Source organism: Macrobrachium rosenbergii, chromosome 1 (genome assembly GCF_040412425.1).
Source record: "Macrobrachium rosenbergii isolate ZJJX-2024 chromosome 1, ASM4041242v1, whole genome shotgun sequence".
In the NCBI taxonomy this organism is placed as follows: domain Eukaryota; kingdom Metazoa; phylum Arthropoda; class Malacostraca; order Decapoda; family Palaemonidae; genus Macrobrachium; species Macrobrachium rosenbergii.
Window position 1 is genome coordinate 41,954,403 of NC_089741.1, and position 27,901 is coordinate 41,982,303.

The 27,901-nt window shown below is 35.3% G+C and overlaps 1 protein-coding gene across 1 annotated transcript; it reads right to left on the minus strand.

The window, feature by feature from the left end:
• Nucleotides 1-1,429: 1,429 nt before the first annotated feature.
• LOC136826128 (TOM1-like protein 2) lies at nucleotides 1,430-27,794 on the minus strand. Its single transcript, XM_067083159.1, is given in 13 exon segments — nucleotides 1,430-7,023; nucleotides 8,511-8,561; nucleotides 14,037-14,118; nucleotides 14,334-14,430; nucleotides 15,007-15,185; nucleotides 15,908-16,032; nucleotides 16,164-16,402; nucleotides 17,160-17,213; nucleotides 17,216-17,240; nucleotides 18,050-18,156; nucleotides 20,388-20,478; nucleotides 24,066-24,232; nucleotides 27,460-27,794. Coding segments are annotated over 13 exon segments (1,458 nt in total). The 5' UTR covers nucleotides 27,512-27,794; the 3' UTR covers nucleotides 1,430-6,834.
• Nucleotides 27,795-27,901: the final 107 nt, after the last annotated feature.

Consider the following 27,901-nt stretch of genomic DNA (forward strand, 5'->3'; position numbering starts at 1 on the left):
ACTTACATACCAGTGTATTCTTATCAAGCGGTCCCGGTTCAGTTCGTTCTTAACGCAGCGTTGTAACCCGAAAAATAAATATGCGTCGAAAATCGTCAAAATCATGCTACTTTTTAATGCTCTGGGTGCGCCCAATTCGTGTGTGAGTTTTGCACTTCTGGTTAACAAGGCCATGTTTAAGACAGAAATAATTTCTGATGAATATATTTGGCGTCGTAACCTTCAAAACCGGGGACTGCCTGTATATATATGCAAGATATGGCGTCCAATAATAGCCATTAAGTTTTCAAAACTCGAAAATAAAATAGATAAGTTTTTTTGGTAATTTATTCCTTTAGGAATACAAACCACTGCCTTTTATGTAGGAATATCCTCCAGCGTGAGTTGGAATTGGTTGTTGAAATATGCTAACAAGGTAGTTAACTGGTGGTAGGAGGGCGAGTGGCTGGAACCCCCCCCCCCCAACTCACCTGCTGTCACCATGCACTTTTTCTTTAACTGCTTGAATGGGGAGGTCTTTGTGTGCTCCTGCCAACTGGCAGGTTTAAAATTTCATAATCTTTATTGTATGTATGATTTTTGTTTTGTTCAACATCCATTTCAATAAGAAAAGTGCACAATGAATGGCATATAAAAGACATAAGCAAGTGTTCAGCCACTTTGTTTCCTTGCTGTTACTGTACTGTAACCATTATATGCTAAGAAACCAGCCGAGTTTTCCAGTTGCTGAACTTGGTAGATGTGTGCATTATTGAGTACAGGCTGTGCTACTGTACACGTTGAATAGTGTCTTGTGGACAGAATGAGGCGAAGTGAAGAAACACAAGTGTATCTTCTTCCTCTTTGTCATCATCTATCTCTTCTGTTCTTCCTTATGTGGGAGGAAGTGGTGGTGGTCTCGAAGACCCTCTCATAGAAGCTTCATTTAAGCACCTTCGGGTTGATGATAGCATTTGCCCACCTGCGGGGGTACAATAACCATGGGTAGGATTGACAAGATTGTCTGAGCATGGTCATAAATGAGTGTTTGTTTGTTTACTTCTGAGAGACAGACTGTTCTGGACTCTTCCCCTTGTTGAATGCATTTCCTCAACTGAGGATGAGAAGGCAAAGTTCAGAAGGCTGCTGATGTTGGGAGGAAAGGTAGTTTTCTCCAGAATTGAGTCTGCTCCACTTTCGAAACAAACGTCTCTCTTTTCAAGATTGAGAGAGTAGTCTTCGGGTGCAGAACAGTCTAGCTGTGGGAACCTCTTTACTCTGCAAACGGAATATAGACAAAACCCGTAAAGGCTTTTTGTACACCTTTTTAGGATGTAACTATATATCCTTTTCACCTTTACACAAAAAAAAATTTGACCACAACAAATTTGTTTCGTCCATGTGATCGACAAAATACATAATCTATATACTGATAAATAAGGGATTAATATATGCTAAACACAAGTTTTATTATACTTTATAAGATATACAGTAGCAAATAATTTTGCAATTTTAATAAATCAGTTACATTATTTTACTTTATACATCTCATGGTTACCAGTCAACTAACCTTGCAGAGCACTTGCCATCATCATCTTTGATAATGTAAAATTAATAACAAAACATGAGTGAGCCCCCAGATCATTTAGAAAAAAGTATGCGTAAACCAAGTCAATGAGCATACATGGGGATGCACTTCAACAACCTACTGGTATTCAAGAAAACAAGATTGTAGACAAGCAACCAGCTAAAATGGATAAGAAAAGTGTTTAGTGGACTAAAAAAAAAAGTATTACTGCATTGCCCTTTTGGAAATGGGACTATTCCTGAATTAAATAGGATAATACAATTCATATCTGCAGTCTGGTTAAACTACCTAATAAAAATTAAAATAATGGTTTTTCTTCTGTGACTGGTAAACTGGTATACTGTAATGCCAAAATTTAACAAAGCAGATACTGGATAAGAAACAGAATGAAAGATTACCTATTCACATAGCAAAGCATTACAAAAGTTAGCTGATTAGCACCCATACAAAGTCCTGATGTGAAGTATGAAAACCCTGTTTAGTTTTCTTTACAAGCCATGGAGGAATTCATAACTGAATCTGTAAGGCTCCCTTTATTAGTGCTAAAAATATCATTATGACAAGACCTGAAATGCAGCTTCCCCCAAAAACTAGGAGTAAAGAATGTGAAGAATTGACTTTACCAGTCGTCGATTACTGCCACTAATTATAGGAACATTCCAACATTGAAAAAACATATCAACTGCTATATATCACATCTGAGTGTAAAAATGAACAAAAGTGAAAAAGAGAGAGATACTGTACAGTACTGTAATTTACTATTTGTAATATTTCAATGATAAGCTATACAGTATATTAAAAATCAATGACTGCGTGTTTTCCTGAAACAAGCGGAAGTATTTTAAGAGTAAAACTTAAGTCATTGAAGAATATACATTTCATATTAACTATTATATCCTAATTAGAAATATAAATATCAAAAGTTACAATTTGAAATTATCACAGGCTATATCAAGCCTTGCTCATCAATAGCTAGGTTCTGATTTTCTGCATCTTGGATAATACAGCAAAACTTCAAACTACCAGGACTTAGGGCACGTAAGGTTACAGCTAAATTTCCCCAGATAGATTCTCTCCCGTTACCACCTTTAATTCAGTTAAAATGACGGGCTCAAATCCTACTTAGTAAAAATGCAGAACAGCAAGGTACAACATTACAGAGCAAGGATAAGCAACACATGAGTGAAGCATAATCGTACTAAGTATTGAAAATGATTCAACACTACATTTGAAAGAGGGAGCTCATAAGGTTTTCAAAAATAATTCTATGATGTGGAAAATAAACATGGTGATGGAAACTCCAATGAAGTGATAAAAATGAAAGAATAACTGACTGAACTCTACAAGTCTAAGCATTACCTTTCCAGTAAGTTTCAATCAGATAATGCACACCAAACATGTCAGAATCCATAAAAGTATCACTATGCACTTTTATAGGTAAATATTGAAATATTATAGCTAAAATGTTGCTTTCCAAAACTAAAGCATTGCAACACTTTAATCTTGAATTTTAATTTACCTACATGCATAAATAATATCCATGAAGACCTGTTTGGTGTTATAAGCTACCTTGCGGTATTAAACAATACAAACAAAGAGTAAATAACCCATAAAATATAATAAGACACTGTACATCAACCAAAACAGCTTTAAAAGTTGCTCGAGAAAGCACCCTTTAAAGAATTCGTAGTACAGCAAACTAAAATATTCTTAAACGGTACAGAAATCTCGAGAACATGTGAACAAAATCCTGCACGTCCAACACGAGATATTGTGGATTACATTACAATCTCTATATTCTTCTATTAGAATTTGTACATTTTTTTTTTTTTTTGATTCATCGCTCGACATGAATTAGCGATGACTCCGAAATCTAGCTTACAGCAGAAGATTTACAATACAGTGCAAGACTGAAGTTACTCCATCTCTTATATCTCATAAATCCCAGACTAAAGAAATATCACTGACTAGGATGCCTGAGTGTAATATCCCATATAAAAAGCTTTGGAGCTCAATGGTACTACTAAAAGAGGAAATAACAAATAAAAACGCTTCCTTGAAAGTGATAGTAGTACACTTTCTCTTCAAATTTTTACTTATGCATCTCTTACTGACTTTACTGGACAGTTTTTAAAGCAAGGTATAAATTTACTGGACAGTTTTTAAAGCAAGGTATAAATTTAAAATGTGCAAAAATTAACAGTGAGTTAGCAATTTGAAGTGAGCAGCCATTACTCCTGCTTCAGAACACTATTCTAATGATCTAACATGTTTATATGTAAATTAGAAGACTTCAGTTTCACATGAAATTCACAATATGAAATTCAAATGGGTATAAATTTATCTCCTTTCACGCACATGCACACCTCATACTTAATTCGTAACCATAATATCAATCTAATAACAACCTGGCTTACTTCATTTTAAGCATTCTAAATGAATCGTCTACATCCCGCTAGTTAAAATAAATTAATTCTAATTCAAATGATTCACATTTACATAATAGTGACATCTCCAGAGTGTGCTGGTCACAGCCTTCTATTCTACTGATGGAATCTCATGGTGCAATGTTTTTAAAAAACATGAATTTACTGTACCAATATTCCAGCTCCACAACTATGAAAAAATGATGTATACAGTATGCAAGTTTTTCTCATGAAGACACTTCTACTATAAAAACACACCAATGCAATCTCTATTCAAGTTTTCATCATCTGAAAGACTGAATGCCTGTATAAATATTTATGTATTTTAATGAAACGAAAACTAATTTACTTTATAGCATTCATTTGATTTTCTCTTTGCCTCAGGGGCAATCTCAATTCACAACCTTCAACTTTCATCGGCAGTGCTTTAAAACAGGATTTACTCTATGCCTGAAAGCTGCTGGAATCTTATCACATCCAAGTTTATCAGTACTGGAATGCAACAGTGCATTCACAAGTTTAATAAGTAACACCTCAGCATAACAGATTTCTGTATTTATCAGCTACATTATCATCATTGTGTTTTGCCATGCTACAATTTTAGATGTGATATAAATCTTTACATAAACCTCACAGTGAATGTTATGTTAAAGTACAGGTTAGGAATTATGTGGAATTGCCATTAGCTGTGACATCTAGAAAACATTCAAGAGCAGATGACGATATAGGGTCTTGTTTCTTAAAAGACTTTGTTACTCATCAGAAAGCCTAATCCCCAAAGCGTCTCTTAAGCTGAGGTGCTACTGTATACCAAAAATCTTCAATATACAGGCAGTCGCCAGTTATCGGCGGGGGTTCCGTTCTGAAGGTGTGATGATAACTGAAAATCGGCGTTAACTGAAGATTGGCACTTTCAGCACTTTTTTTTGGCAATTTTTGTGGCTTATTGGCACTGATTTTTGGTTATCGGCGCCTCTGTTAGGTATGTATCAATGCCATTAAGCGGAAATCGGCGATTTTTGGTGCTAAAAATTGCTGATTTTTGTCGCTTGACAACTGCCATAACACTGGATAGCCATTAAATAAGCCCGCCGTTAAACGGGGACTGCCTGTACCAAAGAGTTATTCTAACAAGTACAATACACAATGTTTATCCAGCAGGAGTTTATTCACCTCTAGTAGGAGTTGAACACAATCTGTGACTTGCATAGGCAATGCTGGTGTGCATTCAAATGCACTTGATGAATTTTTATAGCATGCATTTCTTGCTGACTTGACCCAATAATGCCAGTTGCTTTGCTATTACACAAAATACACCAACACTGAATGGTTGTCTTTAGTTGACAACTATTGGTGTTGGACATCTGTGGTGCATCTGTTTGTTACTTGCCACCTACGAGGCAGCTTATGGATTTTTTACTGCATCACTAATGAAAGATTTTGATGCCTGCAACAACTGCAATAGTTTCTGATGTTCAGCACATGCTGTTAGCTTTACAGTTGTCTGCACCCATGCAGATGATAGCAAATCTTACATAACTACCACTAAACCTCTGCATTTCTCATTAATTTTACTTCCGTTTGTTTCAGATAATACAAAATGCCTATATTAACACTGGTATAAGACAGGAAGGCCGACACTTATTTACCTCTCAGAGGCCAACCCACGTATGTTGCCAAAAATAAAGTTTTAGGAAAATGCCCGCACTATTTCTGAACAGTTACTTGCATACTTCACTACATCTTCTGAAAGACTAGTCTTTATTAAAGGACACTGTGATGAGTAGGGTAGCATTTTGATAAGTCTTAGGTGTCAAAGTTTTGGTCTGATGACACAGCAAAACTGCATAACTAATGGGTAACTCAGCTGGAAGTTGCTGCTGTTTTTCCTAAGCAACAGCTCTTAGCATATAAAAAGATTGTTCTGGGGCTTCATGATAATAATGCTGTACTGTAGATGTCTAATGCTGAACTATTATAACTGAACTGGGTGTTGGTGAACATCCTATATGGAGATATAAACATTCCTTTTCAATTCTGCAACATAACACCATAGAAAATAGCATTAGATTCTCTGCCTGTCATTCATAAACCAACAAGGATAAAAGTACCTATGAAAACCCTATCTGAATTATTTTACAATGAAACCTAACTTCCTATCATCTATGGCCTGTAAATGATATTGTTTTTAAATAAAAGGAAGGACAAATCATCAGGTAACAGCTCTTTGCCTTAAATTTGTGATGAATGGTAAATCACATTACAAACAAGCCTTTAAAGCTATCACAACACTTCATTTAAAACAACTGAACAAATAAACAACATAGCTCATCTCTTCAAGCTGGAAAATAATTTAAAACACATTTTATCACACTGTCTTTCCATTGCTTTTACATACCACTAAAATTCCCCAAAAGAGATGTGCTGCTCTACCACTAGAAAATAGCAGTGACTTTCAATGGAGACTAATATATTCTGGAAATGGCAGCAAAGTAACAAAGCTAATTCTAGATGATCAGACAGTACACAGTCAGTGAAAATTCACAACGAAACACTTTCTCCTCTTCACATGCTATACTTACCATCTTTCCAGTAATAATTAATGATCAGTCACCAGTACTGTAAAGTTTTACCGTATAATTACCATGACAAAAGAAGTGGAAAGCAGAAATCCAGTCTGCAAAGCAACTGTAAGAGAATACACTACAGTGTATTCACTCAATGTGTATCACACCTAACTAGACACATGAATGCTACTACATGGTAAAGGTGGCTGAAGTTCTATTCAGTGCAGTATCAACCACCTTCATAACCACCACATACAGCTTTCATGAACTAAATTTAAAGAGCAAACATCTGGTCTTTGTCGTCACGGGCCAAGGTTCTTTGTCTCTGTCCAGAAGACCCTGTGGCTGCCTGTATAGTCGGTAAGGAATCAGCAGCCGCTGCTCTCTCTGCCAGGAAACGATCGAAGTCAGAGGACGAAATGCTCTCTTCTCTTGTACCAGTGCCACCATTAGCTTCATTAGACTGAAAATTCATTGCAATGTATAAGGATTACATGTCATTCTAAGCATTAAAATTACCAAAAACACTAAGTACCATTAATCTGAAAGATTTTTAAATCCTAAACTCTGAAACACTGCTACAAAAAGCTATTGAGCTACATATACGCAATCAATACTTTCATATATGAATTGAAATCTTCTAGAACCGAAACAAACATGACTCAAATGAAAAAGTTCATGTGTTTTAAACTCATTATTTTCAGTTCAAAACATTTTGAGACATTACTTTCAGTTCAAAACATTTTGAAACATTTTTGACTGCTTAATACTATAATAATAGATCATAAAAAATTAGCAAATTTTTATGACATCATTACTTTCGAAAGTAAATAATAATTCAAGCATTGTTCAGTAAAATATACAAGTACTATCCCTTTAACTCACAGTAAATATACCACAAACCAAAGGTCTCTCAACAGCAGAAAGAAAATATCATGAACTGAAAATATTCAGATACTGAATAAAGATACTACACCACACAATAACCCAGGGCTTAAGCGTTAAATTTCAAAAATAAAAGTTCTTTACAAGTTAGTTTGTTCATATAAACCCACCACTCATACATGGCCCACACTTGTGATCTTTTGTTGTCTGCCCAGACACTGCACTCCTCTCTAACAGACAGAAAAGTGATGAATGGAAGTAGCAAGGCAGTAAACACCTGAACATCTGTTCAACTCTTAACTGCCCGCAGACACAAAAAGTGAGGGAAGCAACTGATAGTTATCTTAGGCTCCAAAGGGAGTATAAACTCGCCTCCTGTCTTAGAAAAATGAATGCAGTGTCTGAGGACACTTGAAGACTGTAAATGTCAGGTAAACCTGAGTGATGGAGTTGTAGTTAACGAAAAAATAAAATTTAAATGAGGTGCAGCATAGTAATTTCACTCATAATTAAAAGTTATTGCTAAATAAATACAATGTTTGACAACAGTGTTTAAAAATTCTGTCATGAAAAACTAGCCTACTTTAAAAAACAGAGATTAACTTACAAAGATAATGAACTATTATTAAAAATAAAAATAAATTAATGGGAGAATTCTTTTCTAGTGAGGAATTCAAAAGCACTCTTGATGTCAATTTACTATAGTTTAAACTATTAACAGATACAAAACCCAAACGTTTTAAAATTTGCTAAACCTACAAAAGGTATTGAGCTATACAAAACCCAGACCACTGAGTTGATTTTTAGGGCTATTACATTTTTGGCTAAACCTGGTTACTTATCAAAAAGGTTATTGTTGAACCACATTATCAATGAATTTCTATCACCAGAAATAATTTCCTCTAACTAAGATGTCTAAATAGTCAACTATTCAAGTCACAGCAATGTGGTTTATATTTGTAAACTGCCCAATAAAGCCTAAAAACACTGTAGAAGTACAGGTACAGTACGGTGTTAAATCTTTACCAACAAGCCACAAAAATGAAAGGAGAAGGTGTTACATACCTGTTGATTCAACCATTTCTCCATCTCATCAAAGTCACTGTCCTTTTGTTGCTGAAAGAGAAGGAAAATAAAAGAAAATTAATTAAATGGTTGCTATACAATCACTTTAAGAAATCCTGGCATAATACCATGAATATTTACAGTACACCTGTAACAAAACACCCTTTCAACCCATTCAAAATACTAATAAAAAAAAAAGGAAAGAGCATAAGTATTTTGGCCATCAAATAGTATAATGGTTACTTTTAAGAAGTGATTTCTGCTGTATTTTAAAAGCCTGTTAAAGCACATCCACAGATCCTGGAGTAAATTTTGGCACAAGAGATCTTAAATACTGTATGCCAAATAAACTATAAAACGTACCCATAGAATAGGCTTGAAAACTGAATAAATCAGTTACAACAAATACAAATTTCAAAAGAGACCTTTGTACAAATAACTGTCGCTTACTAACTAACATGCTCGTATATTTCATATAAAGAGAATAAGTAGAACAGAGCCTGTTTTAACCTATGCAGTTAGTAATGGGTTAATGAAATTTGTTGGTAACTATTCTTTTACTAATAATCTTGAAGTTAATCTAGCATGCTCAATGAAATTATCCAAGATAAATATGAGTATCAAATCTGAAAAGTAGTTAAAACAGGAGGTCATCTCCCTCGAAGAAAGAATCATACAATGATAACTATGGAAATCATATTTCCCTGCATAATGAGTTGTGATAAAAGTGTTGTAGCTACCAATATCACTGCATAAAACAAAGGACAACTGTTAGAACTCTTGTCCTGTATTTGGGATCTTGGGTTTTGTAGTACTTTCATGTACTGTAGTACTTTCATGTACTGCAATACTTTCGAAGATACTATAGCTGATGTACATAATGCATAAAATAATAAATGACAAAAGAAAAAGAAAATGCTACGGGAAAACCATATCAAACTTGGAAGATTTACACATGGTATAAAATCTTTCTGAGCAAATTCTGAATTACACTATCATATACCTTATACAGTACCTCAGTATATTATAAAAGTAGGCAACTGATTTTTAACAACTATTAGTCCTTGATAATTGCACTAATATTCAGGAAAAATTATCATTCTCTACTAATATTCTGACAAATTATAAATCCCTTGCTATGCTACAATTAATCTTCAACGAAAATTAACTCCTGTACCTAGTAACTACATATCTTACAAATTTACATTACACTGTCTTTTCAGAAAAACTACATTTTGGTGGAATCATATCCCAATTTTACTGCAACAAATAATTTACTGTGTTCAGTACAGAATATTTTGTACATAGAAATACCAAAGGTATGTCTAAAGCTTCATAAGGTCTCAACTAAAATCAGACTCTATGCATATATACACTTCATACAGCATCTGCAGCTCTGTTAATTGCTTCTAAAGCATTTAAAATTAAAATAAACTAAATTACTTTCCACAGTCAATATCTACTTACCTCTTTGATGAGTGATACATAAATCATACGTCAAAAGTGCAAAGAAGCCTCAGATATATTGTATTTTTGTTCACAGCAAATGACTATACAAACATTTCAGATCCTTGACAAAAAGAGAGAGAGAGAGAGAGAGAGAGAGAGAGAGAGAGAGAGAGAGAGAGAGAGAGAGAGAGAGAGAGAGAGAGAGAGAGAGAGAGAGAGAATAAATTTCAGAAAATTTTTCAAGCTGATCCTTATTCTTTTTATATCTTTTAGTTAGGTTAAGTATGTTCTGTAAATTTTCTTCTCCTGGAAGGAAAGGACACATTTACAATATCTATAATGCTTGCTGAGCCAAAATGACAAGTACTGCATGATAGCAGTATTCTTACTATGGATAGTAGCTAACCAATACTGACCATGGACTGTTATTTTGGTAAAAGCTGATTAAAGACAATCTTCTTCCCAACAATTTAACTTTCTCATACTTGCTTCAATCTTATCCACACGAACATTCTTCTTAATTACCTTTTTTCTGACATTCAAAATTTATTCCTCACAAGGTGTCAAATCATATCCTTATGTTTACTTCAGTCCAGTTCAGTTACACCAGATCATTCTTTGAAACCTAATTTTTGTCTATCATATATAGAACAATAACAGCTATGAATCCCCTGGGTCATCAGCTTATTAACAAGCTATGATGCAAGATCCAAACAGAATTACATGCATACACCACATGGCCAACTATTAGTAATGTATCCCTTAGTATATTCTGTACTTACTTTCCCAGTGGAGTTCTAAGTATATTATTTAGCTAACTTTTAGTTTTGTTGCCCCAGAAATCCATTGAGTTCCTGTCGTATTAAGCTATAAAGCCTCTCATAAGACATTTTCCACAGAAAAACAATGCTTGGCACTAATTTCATTCCTTCACAGAGATTTTACTACTGACTATTTGTTTAGTCCACTACTAATGCTTATGAGAGTTTCACTTGTCAATAAAAATCAGCTCGTAATGTTGCATAAAAGAGGTAATTCACATCCTCAGAGAAGTACATGGAAACTAAAATCTAATTTGGGGTCTAAGAAGTACAGAGCCCAAAATAAAATAAGAAGTTTAGCGTAAAAGTCAAAGAGAAATGCCTTTGTTCAGTGTACTGTATAAGAATCACAATAAATGGTATTTAAAATAGTCTTACTAAGTGTCCACAATTTACCAAAATGGCTTTGTCAACATCAAACAGAAAGTGTTGGTGTCACTTTAACATCTTCACGAACACTTCAAGACACTGTGCTAAAATCCACAATATCTGAGTGCAGAACCCCTGGAGTATTCACTCGAACCAGAGACACTTACTGCATACAGCCATGTACAAAAGCATACATATAAATGAGCAAGGTGGCTACTAAAGCTATCTGCTATGGTAGTTACCAAAGCCATTTGTTATGGTGGTTACTGAAGCTCTCTGTTAGCCAAACTAAAGAAAAATACACACACATATGAAGGAGCAAAGCTTACCCACAGCTCCTCCTGTTCTTCCATAATGCCAGGGAACATGGAAAAAGGAACATCAGAAGCACTGGAATAATGACTGGTACAAAATATGCCAAGGACCTTCTCTTCCTCATGCTATATCGCTAGTTTAAAACTTCAAAACAGAAATGTAAAGGGCTTGCTTGGGATTTAGCCAGTGAGGGATCACATCAATATTACCTTTTACGTGTGCCGAGCAAATGACGCACATGCTTTGAAACAATATGTAAAAAGCACTAAATCAAAAAGGGGTAATTAAATAAGGAACATGAAACATGTACATAAAAGTGATGCTTAAAATGCCAAGTGAAAAACGAAAACTAGTTAGAAATACCTTTGTATTTAGTATCTTACTGAATATCCTGGAAATATATCACCAATGTTTACTGCAATGCACTTAATTTGATTACATTTTGCAATAATATTATGGACAGTACTGAAAAATCTTATATACTGATTAAATATCTCATTTCTTAAAACCTAAACAAATATTTGACATTATTTTTTAATAATTGTTTAACTATTGTAATAGCAAGTATAAAACTGAGTTAAATATACACAGCCAATTATACTTCTAGAAGTGAGTATTCGTTGGAAATAATGGATGTATCTAAATGCCCGTGTAAAGAATCGTAATACAAATAACATTTACATCACTATTTCAGTATAATTTGATGTCTTCATAAGTCTCCAATGATAAAACCGTAAGTTTCCCTTGATACAAACAGACAGTGGGTTACTTTCACATATCTTTACAGGACTGAGCTACTGGCATCCTTGGCCACTGGCACTATAGCTGGTAATGATCTCTAACAAAAAAAAAAAAAAAAAAAAAATGAATAAACTATAAAACACCTTGTTAGTCCCATTTGCAATCATGTTAGGGCACAAACACTTTAATGAACATGGGTCAACCAAACTACTGTATTACAATTCCAATTAGTAATAAATGGACTCTACTCCAAACTGAAAGCATGAGCCCTTGGCGAAGTAAACAACTGCGACACACACAAAAGCTGACTGAGCTTGTATGAAAACTGGAATTAAATGCTGTCAAATCCTGTAAAATTAAACTTTTTTTCCCCAGTAGTTCAGTGAGATGTATAATAAAATCCCATACACAAAAAGCCCGACACAGCTTTATCTAAGTACAGTATGGTATATACTATGAACACACAAAAAAAGGGGTACCATTAATATTTTAAAACACACTAAAAGGGGTATCAATTATACTTCAGCATCATTCATTGATTGCACAGAAATGTATTAGCAGTAAGTCATGCTTCATCTTAAAATAAAAGAACACCAAAATGCATCAAGTGTGTCACCAGGTGGCATCAGCAGTTTTAGACTGAGTACTATTATTCAAATTATGTACAAAATTAAGGACGTAATACACCCAGGAGCTTAACTGATGAAGCAAAATTACAAAATAACTACAAATAATTTTTGCAGTTGACAGTCCAAAAAGGAGACCCATCAGAATACTATGTTAACTTGCAATTTCAGTACGGAAGTCATAAACTCTACGATTCAGCTCTGTCCTGAATATAACGGGAAGTCTTTCAGTTGTAAAAATAAGTACAGAAAATCTGCTGCAAGCTGAATACAACTGGTATTAAGATACTCCTCTGATTCCTTCACTGACTTTTCATGTCTAGTGCAAAGAAATAATCTTTCAAAAAGCTACAACTGGATTACCTTTCATAAGGCTACTGGAAAAAAAGGCCGCTTCTTAACAAATTAGCTCGAATGGCTTTTTCAAGGCAGGCAGAACTCTAAATGGCATGAGCAAATGGTACAAATCTTAGCCTAAGATCTGCATCACATCTGACTACAGGAGTAGCTAATTTGTCATTTCATACAAATTACTCCTACCCTAATAAAAATATGAAATATATCAAATCAGGTCAAACTGATCTTTTGAACAAAATTATTTTTTTCACACAAACCCATTTTCTGTATTTCAAGAGTTCTCCCTTTCCTATTTTTGTCTACTTCTTTACTTTTCATTTTCACTTAATTTCTTTTTTCTATATAACTTTACATAATAACCATGCCTATATCATCATGACCATCATCATGAACGATTTTATATCAGCTTGTCCCTTTAAGGGGTTAGACATAATCTTGTGTACAGTTATTACAAACAAGTCCTCTAGAGCACTTGGGGCCTCAATTAATTCTTCATTATCTTTACATGGACAGGAACATCTCCCAAGGAATAAATGTTACAATGTTTTTGGTATGCACAATCCATCATCCATCTACCTATCTGTTCTTGAGGAAATTAACTCAATCATAAAGTGAGAACTGAGAGTACTATTGTGCATTAAAAGTGGCCAAGTTCTATCAAATCACTAATGCATTTAGAACCAAGATAAACCAAAAATGCAAACTAAAAATGCACCTGGTGTTCAGCATGACTATAATTTCAGATGTATAAATATATTTTCATAACAGCACTAACATAACTAGCTGCAAAATGCTCCACTCTAACAAATGAAGACACACTTAAAGACTGGAGAAAAAAATATACGAACCGGATTATGCCTTAGTTGTGCTGTGCGACCCAAAGACGATGAAGTCACGTCCACTTCGGTGTTATCTTGGTAAGTACTTCCACTGTTAAGAATTTGAAAAAGTTGAATGAGATATGATTTTTGTAAGGTTCATTATTCCATAAGATAAAAAGTGCTGTTAACAGACAATGGGTATTAACACACCCAGAATGACCTCATATTAGAGGTATTGCAAAATGAATACTTTGTGCAACCATAACATAGAAAATAAAATCCGAGCTGCAACATATATACATAAAACTAGTGAACTTTCCTCACCTGGTTTTGGAGTTTTCATAGGTGGCTGTGCGAGACTGGGCGAACATATCAAAGTCAGCATCTTCATTTTTCTTGGCTTTCGGTGAATTTCCCACGGCTGCAATAGTTCAAAGGAATATCTGGCATGTATAAAGCTATTACACAAACAGCTACTCTGTTGTTATTACAGAGTACAACAGTTTAGAGATCAATGAAGGGGCTGGCCTGAAGGATTTGTTTTACATAACGGATTTGATTACGTAAAGGGCAACAATAAGAGCAAGATAAAGGTAAAAAGAGAAACAGCTAAGTGGAAAGAAACCAAAGGGAATGGACAAAAAACTGGTGACAAAACATTTAGGCAAGTCCTAAGAGAGTCTAGAAATGTGAATCAATGGTCTTGTTAAACCACTGTCCTGGATAATAATACATAAAGGATACTGCAAGGAACCTTAAAAACCTCTATAGTATATTGTCCAGGGGACAGAAACTTGGTGGTACCCCACATGGAGTATTTAACTTAGTAAGAATGACCTAAAAGTTTAGGAATGCTTATGGCAATAAATATTTCAAACTAATGCTCTTCATATATACTTATCAAATATAAGATTAATATCCAAACCATCAAAACGATTTATAATCACAAATTAAAACAAACTCTGCCAGCACATACAAGTATGCATAACCAACTTACACAGATTTGCTAACTGAGCTGATGGAGGTTCATCTTGAAAGTCGATAAGGGAAACTTCTTGGGTTGCTTGCCTCTGAGGAGGCTGTGGCTGCGCTTGCTGTGACTGAGGAGAACTTTCCTGCTGTGGAGATTTGACTGGGCTTCCAAGTCCTCTCACTTTGCTCATGTGACGGTCATACCTAAAATGATCAGGGGCCTTTGATTACTATAAGCTGTACAAAAAACTAATCAATGTCAGTGTTACTGAAACTCATAAAAAATACCACAGCAGCATCAAATGATTATGGGTCCTGAGGTAACATTTCAGGACTTTCGCAACTCACCATAATAAATTTGGTTCACAAAAACCCATCGCTCATATACGTACATGTATAGCCTACATTTACGGTCTTTAAATGTCTCAGACACTACAATCTTTAATGTAACCGAGAGAAAAGCAGTGGTAATGATGCATATGCGTCACATAAAGCCCAAGTCAAAAGCAGGAAGCTGCTCGATTTTTGTATCTGCAAAGTTGTTATCAGCTAAAAAAAAGGTCTATCACCTTGTACGAATTCTTCTTAACCTTCTGCCCACATCAGACCCGTAAGTTGCAGGCTTCATTTTTTTCAGTATGGAGTGCGACTACCTTTCGTGTTTAAGAGTTTTATTTTGTATCAACAAATTAATTTTGATACTCAACCTTGATTAGATATTAATTGGTTAGCTAGTTCATGACTCTCAGTGTCTGTCTGAGTTATCCTAACTTTGTGTATAAATTTATTTTGGATTAATTACTAATGATTGTGTATAGGATTTAAATTGTACTGTATTATGAATATAAAAAGTTCCTGCTTCTTGAAATTATTGCAATGAAAAACATCCAATTTTCTTGCACACTTCACAAACATACAACTCCTACCTGACAAATATGTTGTTGAGGTTGTCGTTGATTCGCAAAATATCAGCAGTAAGTAAGTCATCATTTACTCTCCCCACTAATTCAACTAGACGGTCCTGCATTACTCCACAAGTTGCATGTAGTTCCTGCAAAACCAATAAACCTACGATACAAAAAGTCTAACCCGTAAAAAGCCGCATTTTTATATCAAAATTTAGATTATCTTTTACATAATAGAAATCAATCAAGAAAATGTTTTTCAATGTGAATGCTATACCTGAAGCAACTGAAGGTCATCAGGATGCTCCTTTCCTGGACTCAGTTCTGACAGCATGTCTGCCAACACCTTCGCATTTGATTCTACTACATCAAGTTCACTGTGTAGCTTTGCTCGCTGTTCAGCTGTTAATGCCACGGGAGCGACTGGTGCAGGAGCCGGTGGGTGAGAAGCCTGACGTCGAGGTGAGGTAGGTCCGCCTGTGGCCATGTGTTAGGGTCGAGGTTCTGAGTCGGCCACTGTCTACTTAACAATATTGGTAAATTACTTGTAACTGCTTCAAGTTTTCATCAATATTTTCATATATTACTAAAGTTCTTTACAGACATCACAAGAACAGAGCAGATAAGACCACATGAGTCACCTTGACTTGGTAATTTAACCATACTACCAGGTCAGAGTTCCCAACTATATAAGAAATATAATGATCAACAAGTATCAGCACTCTGCTCAGGGTATACATCCAATGATCAGAAAATTCAAATTAATTAACATACAAATTGAGTACTGTAATAGGAATTCAAACAAACAACAGTATAAGAACACACACAGACAGTATGAAGAGCAAAATACAGGCACTAAGAAAAAAGGCTTCTAAGAACAAAAACATGATATACCAGTGTTAAAAAATGGTAGAAAACAATAGATTATGGATATTGTCATATTAAGGCCTTTGATGGATACAACTACAATATGAATGAACTAAAGAATCACATTAATGATTATTATGTATAACTTTCATAACAAAGCCACTATTTTAATTATCAACATAGCTATTACGTGTTTCTCATTGCCACATTATCACCTCAAAGGGAATCTCGCAATAGAAGGGTATGTGTTTATGTATAAATACTATGAAATTAGCACAAAATCATAAAGCAAATCTGTAAGCAGATACGTTTAAATACTGCAAAACATCATCATTCTCCACAGAATAGCTCACACCATCCTTGCTAACCAGTTCAACTCAGGGTGTATGCAAGTCGTTAAGCTTACACATTATGTGTGTAATAATAGGGGCTTAGGTGTCTAGGCTGGTCATTGGAAACTAACCTTGTGTTTTAAATCTGCATATACCTGAAAAAGTACGATAGAAAATTTCAAACATTTTATAAGTACACTCTTTGTCAACAGCCAACATACATCAAATACATCAAAAAAACACCCAGCATCACCATTCAACCAATTGCAGCCACAGTAGAGTACATACAATTTACCTGATTTTCTCATCCAAAAGGTACTATAATCAACAGAATGTACCTAACTTAACACTTCCTTGACTCTAAAGTGCACATCTGTGCTTTAGAACAACAAAATTTCCAAGAAATGTGCAAAATATATTACAACCAAGTTTACAAAAAGATATTGAAAAAATTAGTGCACAAATCAAACGGAACCAGGTGTATAAGGTGTCTCACTTGAATATAGTAAATATTTAAAAATTAATTCACAAATCATATTAAAAAGTATTATTAAAAGTTCATGAATTTAACTGAAGTGGTATACCTTACAAGAGAGATTTCCTACAATCATCAACACCATAGCAACAAATTTTATGTGACGTCCACTAAATTCATTTAAGAAATTGATGAGCATCAAAAGATCAAATGTTTTAGGTACGTTACCTAGAATCTTACAAGATGAGAGTCACTAAATAAGAATTCTCAAATTGAGATCTTAAGTTTAAGCCTATGGCACGACAGTCAGAATTACAGTAGTGTAGTGAGTATCAACCGTCACTTTAAAGTATAATCTAGACCCCCTCACTACAAAACACAATTAGGACATTTCACCAATTAAGTATAACTTAACAATCAGATTGCAACATTCATGACTAAGAGAAATCATACAACTGCAAAAAAAATAATCAGGCTCAGCAACAATACCTGACTAACTCCTGAAAGCTCAGGTTGGTGACGGAATGCATCGGCCCACGCCTGGATGAGAGATAAGACTTTCTCTTGGACTGCAGCTGGGGGCTCATTCTTAGGACCTAAACATGACAAAAAATATATAAATACTGAGAATCACATTACTTTAACCCAACCACAGTATTTCAAGCCAACTAATTACAGTACTAAGTTACATTTCTAGACTCATCCAGGGCTGTCCTTGCACTCACAGAGAGCTGTCAATACATAGCTCTTGGGTTAACAGAGTTCCTTGGACTTACATGAAGCTGTTCTCAGATTTACACAGGGCTGTGTTTAGGTCACATACAGGGCTGTCATTAAGACACATACATATGCACACGGCTGCCTTTTGATTCCCAGACGACTGTTTACAAACTTGCACAGGGCTGTCTCCAGACTCACAGAGGAAATGTTGTGAGTAATTATTCATAATAATTATTTCATAGTCAGCATGATTCATCCACATTAGCACCAGATCTTCCATTTATTATTTACCATAAGCAGACAACTATGAAAAACTCTCCCTCACATCACTTGCCTGAAGATCAGGTTGTTTTAGTCACAAATATATTTTGGAAATTACCTTATTGCACTTCATAAATTTGAGAATTGAGTCCGCAGGTAAATCACTCTTTTACTCCCCAGACCATTAGATTCAAAATTGGTTAAAGATAAGCACCATTTACCTCATTATTTTTAGGACTGTACCTTAATAACATAAGCATATCCACCATCTAACATTCCTTTGATAATTTTGAGTTGAACTGTAGTAATCTGCATCCAGCTGTTTGCCATATACCAGTCAAACATCTCTGCAGAATTCTAACACCAACTAAAAAACAAACATGGATATTACAAACAAGAAGCTTTTCCTGATGACAAAATGGAAATTGAGCTTGAATCCACTTCTTGCTTATTAATAAAGTTACATTCTATTACCCAGACCATTGGCCCAAGCTAAAATCTGCACTACACAAATTTATTGTGGCATAAAGCTTAGCATGTAAGTTTATATCCATTCTTTCAGTAGATTTTTTTTGCAGCACCATTTACATAAACTACAACAATATAGCTAGTATAAAGATTTTGTAAACTTTACATCTTTAACACAAATAATCCCTACAATTTAAGACTATGAGCACCTACCAAAACTACATATATTAAATCTTAATGAACGTTTGGTCGTTCATTCAAAGAACATTTAAGTACCATACTAAATGGATTCTCTTCTTGCATTCACAAGCCTTGCACTGTAAATCTTATCTACACTCACGGACTGCAGTATAACAAGTCTTCACAAGAGCTATTTTAACTAAAGACCAGTTAAGTTGCAATATGCCTTGTCTGATGCAGAATCATGCATAAAGATTTCAATTAATGTTTATTACATTTTCAAAATTTCTTTCCTACTTAAATTTTTTTGGGAAATTGTCCTTCCAAGCATTCCATCTTTCTCTCTCAGAGCCAATCTCAGATTCCTGCCCCTGTTTATACTAGATATTAACTGTCATGGTCTAGGATACATCTTTTCTTCTGTATAGTAATTTTAACCAAAAGTATGGCTGGTGTGAGTATGGGAGTAAACTGTACTACGTATGTTACGAAAGAAATGCGAGGAAAACTAATACAGGAACACAAAAAATGAAATATACCCTATTAACACAACCAAATTATTAGAAATCCCCATTTAACATAAGTATTCTAAGATTTTAAACCCAATTCTTTAAACTTTCAGCAATTTCTAATAACTGCCTGAAAACAGTTCTGATTTGACATTTGCAGAGCAAGATGAAACTATTAAACCAGCAGATCTTTAAGCATGCAAAATAAGAAATACGTAACAAAACTTCACAAAGCCCATTATTTGCATAAACACAATCCAACAATGAAAATCATGAATTAATTGTTGCAATTTTGGGTTACAACTTATTAAATGCTTTTATCCACATCATAGCTCTAATTTTTAAGGACCGTTATATTAAGGACAATAAGCACAGTATAGGAAGTCCCCGGTTAACGGTGATCCGGTTTCACGGGGCTTGTCTAGCAACAAAAATTGGCAATTTTCAGCGCCGAAAATTGCCGATTTCTGCTTATTGCAGCTGATAATTGGGTGTTGGCGCCGATACATACCTAACAGAGGCGCCGATTTTCAGTTAGCGGCAAAATTTTCAGTTATCACACTCTCAGAACGGAACCCCGCCAATAACCGGGGACTGCCTGTACTGAGTTTTGCACCCAGATACCAAAAGTTCAATATCCACTATCCCCAGACTTAAAAAAAATAAAAGTGCATGACACAGATACTTACCGATGAGTTTAACTAGTTCTTGCACAAAGTCTTTACTGCAAGCAACAATGTGGAACCTCTTGCCACAATTTTTTACACAAGTTTCCAGTACCTGAAAATAGGTACAGTGCTGTATGGCTACAGAACTAGTACAGATTATATTTTACATGAATTTTAAAGGGGAAGTGAAACACTCCTTCAAGTTGAAGGGAATATTTTTGAAATGCTTAAAAAATACCATGTTTCCAAGTGTAAAAACTGCTCCAATGGAGAATGGGTATGGCCATTGGGTTTCTCCAAGGCACGCACTTCTGTGACATAAGTGGTTTGGGCCGTATTTTGCTGTACTGTATCCAATGTAAAAAAAAGTTGCTGTTGACTTTCAGACTTCCAATGACAAATCAACATACACAAAAAGATGTAAAAGTAATACTGTAACACATTTTTATGGTAATACTTCCACAACTAACAAAGGTATCTACATAAAATACTGTATTAATCTCTTTACACACATACAGTTGCATCTTGCTTAACTGCTGTGATAGATTCTAAAAGGTAACAGAGGCAAAATATAAACTAAAATATAAACTAAAGCAATCTCCTACCAATTAGCCCTTAACAAACCTTACCCTAAACTTGCAGCTTATTTAGCGCAGCCTATGCACCCAAAAAAAAAATTATATTAAAAAGAACAATTCAGAGGATTTAATTCATAAACTACACAATATAACAGAAAAAAATCAACACAGTATCCATTGCCAAATTTATACATTAACAGCAAAACCACTGATAAACCCAAGAAGCAGAAAACTTACAAAATATTAGCTATTTAATATGCCTACATGAAAGGCTGATTAGTAGTGCATTGAAACTTCTTCACACAAACACACAAATCACCTTTAACTTGCACATATTCTTGTGCTCTGATGATATTCACGATCTTCCCTTCCGATACCTCTTTCAAGCCAACTATCAAATCCTTCCTTGCTTTCCCCCTTCCACAACCCCTTCCTAACACTTCTGAATTACTATATGCTAACGTTAGAGACCACAGCATATTTATGAACTCCAGCGATTACTGAAACTCTTACTGGGCAAAAACCAGTGATGTCACATTTTCTTTGGGTACTAATGGAGCAGATTATAAAAGGATTATAAAAGAGGATGGACTGTTACTACAGTACTACTGTAAGCTTTACAAGCTAACAACCACTGCAAACATTTGAAGTGGGGGACTAAACATAAGCATTTCACTTCCCTTTTATGCATTTAATGGCATTTTTAAAGGCAATAGCACAAACCCCACTTAAGAAATGCCTACAAGAACTAAATATACCAGTTATTAGTAGCACCATTTTAATAATATTTACCATTTATTTATCAGCAAGATAAAAAGCTTAATCCAAAGAGGCATTATGCAGTATAGTCAACACAAATAAGCTGGTAGAAAAAATAAAAAAAAAAGCTATTTAGCTTATTATTTTCCCATCAATTAACATACAAGTTTCCAAATTGTCTGAAAGACAAATTATGAATGAAAGGTAACTGTAAATCAAAAATAGGATTTCATTGTTTTTGGCAAAATTTGTAAGCAGTAATAGTAACAGAATCAGATCCCACATATGTTACCTTATTTTTGTAACAGATCATACCATAGCCCAAAGAAAGCCAAGTTCTGAATTGTCAAATGGGCTATGCCAAGCCCAAAGCAGCTGCTGCTTGAACACATTACACATTCTCATAACCTACGCAATCTGTTATGGCCTTAATTCTTCAATTTAGCATTGAGTATAAAAGTACAGTCAACAATGACATCAAAGATATGAAAATTGGAACCAGGTGACACCAGAGTTCAGACACGGTGGAATCAATAAAAGTAAAAGGCAGAGTAATTCAGCTGGCGCTGAAGGGATTCTGTAAACAGCCCTCAATACTAAACACACTGTGCCAAGTAAGGCAGAGTGAATTGTAGCCCAACAAGTTGGAGTAGAATCGGTACGTCAGACAAGATGTTTAAAAATGGGGCAAGAGGATAAAGAAACACAACGGATAAGGAGCTTAATGCTAGCCCACAATCAGCACTGAGAAATGGGAAGATTAAAAAAAAAAAAAAGTAATTAGCGGGTGATGGATGAAGAATGTCTTGAAGATACATTGGGCACAAAGGCATCATTATTGAAGTCTAAGAGAAGAGAGAGAAAAGTTTAAGAATTTGGTATCAGAAGAGTATACTATGTATTTCTAAGCAAGAGAATGATGCAGGCTAGCCTTGGACATAAAGCAGATATGCTAACAACACACATCAAAATTTGAATAAAGAAGTATTCAATGTAGCAGCTACTGCTCTCAGCAGCTCATGGTAACCCCCTCTCATCCTGTGAAATGCACTTAAACATGAAATGACCAGTTCTAAAAAAAAGTGTAATAACACATTAATAACTTGTAACAACACTGGACTAATGGCAGATGCATTACTATAAAGGCTGTACCAATCAAGTACAGTGCCCTAAACCAGCAGTGTTTTTCTAGACATTAATAGGGCTATACAAATGGCTGTTTCCCTTGATAGTATTTTAATTATAAGCAGTACAATACCACAGACAATCATTTTAAAGGGCTATACCTCCTCATATCCTAGATGTAACTTCTTTCGTACAGTATAAGGCTGCGATGAGTACAGTACTTTGAGGTATAACGAGAGCTTTACAATGAAAGCAGTATCTTAAGAAACACCATCCCCAATCTCCCTCATGGCCTCCACAAGTGAAAGGATGACATTCTTAAGGAGAACAAGAATCCAGGGAGAGCCAGGATGTAGTGGTGGCCATAGAGCAAGAGAATAATCCTGAAGGTGAAAAAACAATCCTGACTAGGGCTTCAGCTGAGGAGAAGTCATCAAAAAGCTGAATACTTCTAAAGAGGTAGCAAAGAGAGGTTGATTAGACTTCTTCAGAAAGGTCACACCTTTACAATCCATGAGGGTGGACCCAACATAACAAAGTGAACTGTGAGGGCCAGAGCGCCTTGATAATGACTCCAACCAAAGAAACATAACCCCACTAAAGTGAGCCACTAGAGCAGGTCAATTTAATTACTAGACTGCACAAGATTTAATTGTCTGCCAAGGGAAGCAACAGCTGTCCCACTCAGCTGAAAACTTAAATGAAGAGGGTATGACCAAAAGGAAGTGAGGTAAGATTAGCAACAGAAAGCAGAGTAACTAAATATGGGAAACTGGCACTGGCTGAGCAAAAGGGGCAGATAATGTTAACTGTTCTAGTAAGTCTTTGAAAAAACTAATACAGTATAAGAAAAAAAAAATGTGATACAAACAACATGCAAATGTTGCTGATGCTGTATGATCAGGTCACAAGGGTAGACGAAAAATAGCTGGTGTACACAGACATCAGTCACAACTGCACGGACTGAGACTTGGCTTATCCTTTCAGGAAGCAAATTACAAACTGCAAAAAACTTTGCTGCAAAAGTGATCTGACATACTGGTATTTACTTTCTACCTAGAACCTGACTAAGTGCAAATTGCTTCCTCTAAATCTACCTGGAGTCACATTACATGAAAATGAGCATTTTGAATGCACAGTGGCTGCAAGATAATTTCAATTTTGGTAGACAGCACCTGAAATTTAGTAGCAGCTCTTAAGATGAGTATGAGAGAAAAATACACAAAACATGAATTACCGTTAAAGAATACATGACAACAGTATAATTCTTGGGCTGACTGGTTAGCCGTTTCCTGATGGCTTTAATTGCATCACGTGGGCCATCTTCAGACTCATTAATGAGGTCACAGATTTCCAAATTTAGGCCCCAGTCCTCTGATGCAAGTGTCTCCGAAGTTGCTTGTTCTGAAATAAGAGATTGAACTATTTTAAAAAAGCTTAGAGAATTAAGATTTTTGGCAAGACTACTTCAAATACATTATACACGCATCCATAACTAAAATACACTCTCACACAGCAATAATACAGCTTCCTTACTACTCATAATAAATACATGAAGAAAATTTACATATACCTGTAGTACATAAAAATTACAATAACAAATACAGTAAATAATTGTTAGGTGATAACACTAAAAAAAAGGTTAGGAGAATGGAACATCACATTTTCAAGCAGCGCTACTGTCTCTTAAATTTCTGGATTCAATCAACCATAGCAGATAACCTGTTGCACAATTTTACAAGAATATGAATAAGGGCACCTGAAACTTGGCAGCAATAATGGCATTTCTAGAGAATGCGGATTGAGATGACCTGCGAAACTAGCGGTACACTGTGGTTACTGTACTCCTGAGGCATGGGGACTTAGAGCGAGAAAGATGACCCAAACAATTTACCTTCCTGAAAGGGTCTCAATCACTTCTATGTAACTACTTGCTATCCAAATAGAATTTTGTATATCCATACATACTTTCAGATTCTTGGTAACACCCTCAATTCCCTCTGTAGAATCCAAATATATATTTAAAATTTCAGTGGATATATATTCTAAAAACCATCACTGTAGTATATGTACTTCAAAATTGCATAAGAAATGTCATACTTAATCAGTTAACACTGAAATCTTGGTTTCTTTTTGGCTTACTTCATATGAGCTTAAAGATATGACTTGTTTTATTCTATGCTGTAAATTTGTTTTTATGACGAAATACTGGGTTTGCTGTCATTCTGAAGCCAAATAACTTTACTTTATGTTCATATGTTTGAAAATGCAAAAAAATAAAATAAAATAGTCAGAATGATGCACTGAAATTATCTAAGAACAAAAATGTCTTTACTTTTCATAATATAAAAAAATAAAGACATAATGGAGAAACCATTCATTAACATCTGTCATCTGTCAGAACAACTTACTGTTCTAAAGAGCTTCTGTAAGAATATTTTACAAAATTCAATTAAAAGTTATGACACTGGAAATAAACAATAAACAAACTGCAAATTACTCATCTAACTTTAAATGTTAATAAAAGAAGTTTGTTCTGGGGAGAATTTAAAATGGAAAAATTAAAATGGGATTACAAAAAATTTCAAAACATACAAAAGAATTGCAAGGTGCAAGTATCATGTGAATACCTAAATGTAAGTGGTTCCAGAACATGTCAGACAATCAAATTCCTCTGTTAGGTTAGGCTACTATGGCACCTCCATGATTTTTAGACGACAGCAGTCCCATGATAGGTTAGGCTATACCACTTTAAAGCTGCCTTAAAACTTTGACACGAAACATTAAATATCTTAATGAGCTGACTTAGCATACCTGTTATTACTTATCTGAAGGGTTAAGATTTCTTGCATTCCTTAAACTTTACACATTTTCTCTAGACCTTAAAACTCAATTCACAGAGTCTCAGCACTGGTGGCATTGTGAAAGTATACCTAAATCTCACATTTTCTTCTAGACCTAAAACTCCTCCTCCTCAGCAATTGCACATCAATTTTCTAACCCAATTTACATCATCTGAAAACTTGATGTCAATCACACGTAATGCACATAAACACAATAAGGCCCAATTTTCAAGAACTGTTTTTTGACAGGTTGTTTTGTTCCCCAATAACTCAGCATGGCTGTCTGCAATTCCTTGGCAAAAAATCACTCACAAAATGCCTAAACACAGTGTGTCCTGTATTTTTTCACATTGAGTGGTACATTATTTATTCCACTGGAATTAAATCTGGTCCTCGAAATTCAGGCTGGATATCTGTATAAATATATGCTTGCCTGCCGATGGATACTGTATCCAAATGCTTCCGCTACTAGGCTTTGATTAGATTTTTACTTGAGACCCCACATAATTTTAGATAATGAAAAAGGCTGGCTAGCACTCAGTACAGTAAGCTGGTATACATTCTAACATGTATATATACAGTATATCTACAATTACCTCTCGCTCTTCAAACAGGCCTATGTTGCGGATAATTACGCAACAATAATTATAAATACTTTTACATGAACTATGTAATGTGGAGCAGTTTTGGCTGCCAGCATATTCTAGAATGGCCTGGGCTATTTTTGAGTATGATATTTTATTCTTTGACTTCCTAGTTGGTTATTACTTTAGCAGTTCTCTATCCAAGTGACACATTCTTAATTTGATAATCTATAACTGACAACATATAAATGAATATAAGCCAGGCCTATATTAACCCTGACATCTATCAAATTATTCCTCCACTGCTATGCTTAATTTCATAATCTAAAACTGAAAACTCTGCAACTGTATCACCTATAAATGAGTATAGGCCAAGCCTATATTAACCTTGACATCTATCAAATTTTTCCTCCCTTGACATGCTAAATTTGATCGATATATAAATGAAAACCCTGTAACTGTATTACCTATAGAGGAATAAGTCAGGCTCATCTTAACCTTGACATCTATTGAATCATTCCTCCATTGCTATGCTTAATTTGATAGATCTACAACTGAAAACCCTGTAATTGTATTTACCTATAAATGAATACAAGCCAGGCCTATATTAACCTAGACATCCATCAAATTATGATGTCACTTCCTTTAATGCTATGCTTATGAAATAAACAAAAATGATCTTATCTACGGCCGTGTCCAAATACGTAACGTTAACCTGCAAGGAAGAACTACAAAATCAAGGCCAGAGCCTCAAAAATTAGGCCTAAATTCGGAAACCTTACAAAAACGAACGGAAGATTGCACAGGCTAGCCTAGCCTAGCCTAGCGTAGCCTATATGGCTCAGCCTGTAACTTGTGATTCAAAGCCCCCATTAGACGAATGAACCGGTGTTATAAATGACACCATTAAAGGGTAAAATTTAACGAGTTGGTTATTAAATGAAGCGAAATCGATATCACTATGACGTTAAGGTTACTGTTATTATTATTTTTTTCCCCCCTCTCCTATTTTGACAATTCACGTCCTCAGCAGACGACATCAGCTGACTCACATGACAGCTTGCGATGTGTAAACAACGCATTTTTCACGCCCTGGTTCTCAAACCCCCCTTCTAATTTCCCCTCTCACTCGTTCCGCGACTCCTCAGCGCCGCGACGAAGGCGCAGAAGGAGCCGAAGAGCCGTGACAACCCTCCATACAAACCGATTTTCTGTCCGATTGGCGTAGCAAAAGGGTTCCCTCCGAAGAACGACATCTTGTTGAGTGACGTCACACAGTCACTCGCTCGCTGCTGTTCTGTACCGCTGCTGCTCCTCCTTCTGCTGCTTTTGCTCCTCCTGGTGGTGGTGCCGCTGCTGTTACAGTGCGTGTGTTTGTGCGTTTGAGCGAGCGAGCGAGCGAGAGAGTGAGCGAGCGAGAGTGTGAGTTCGACTTTCACCCCTCCCTCAAATGACCTTCTGTTATGATTTTGCGAACGAGATTCCTTTAATATTCTTCGCCTTGGGTGACTCAGTTCGCCGTTGTTAATTATTCGCAGATATATATAAAATTCTTTAACATTCTAAATATTCCCTTTACTAGGATCAAACGGACGCGACGAAAAGAACGACAAGCGAAAGGTGCTTTTAGCACACACTCCCGAAAA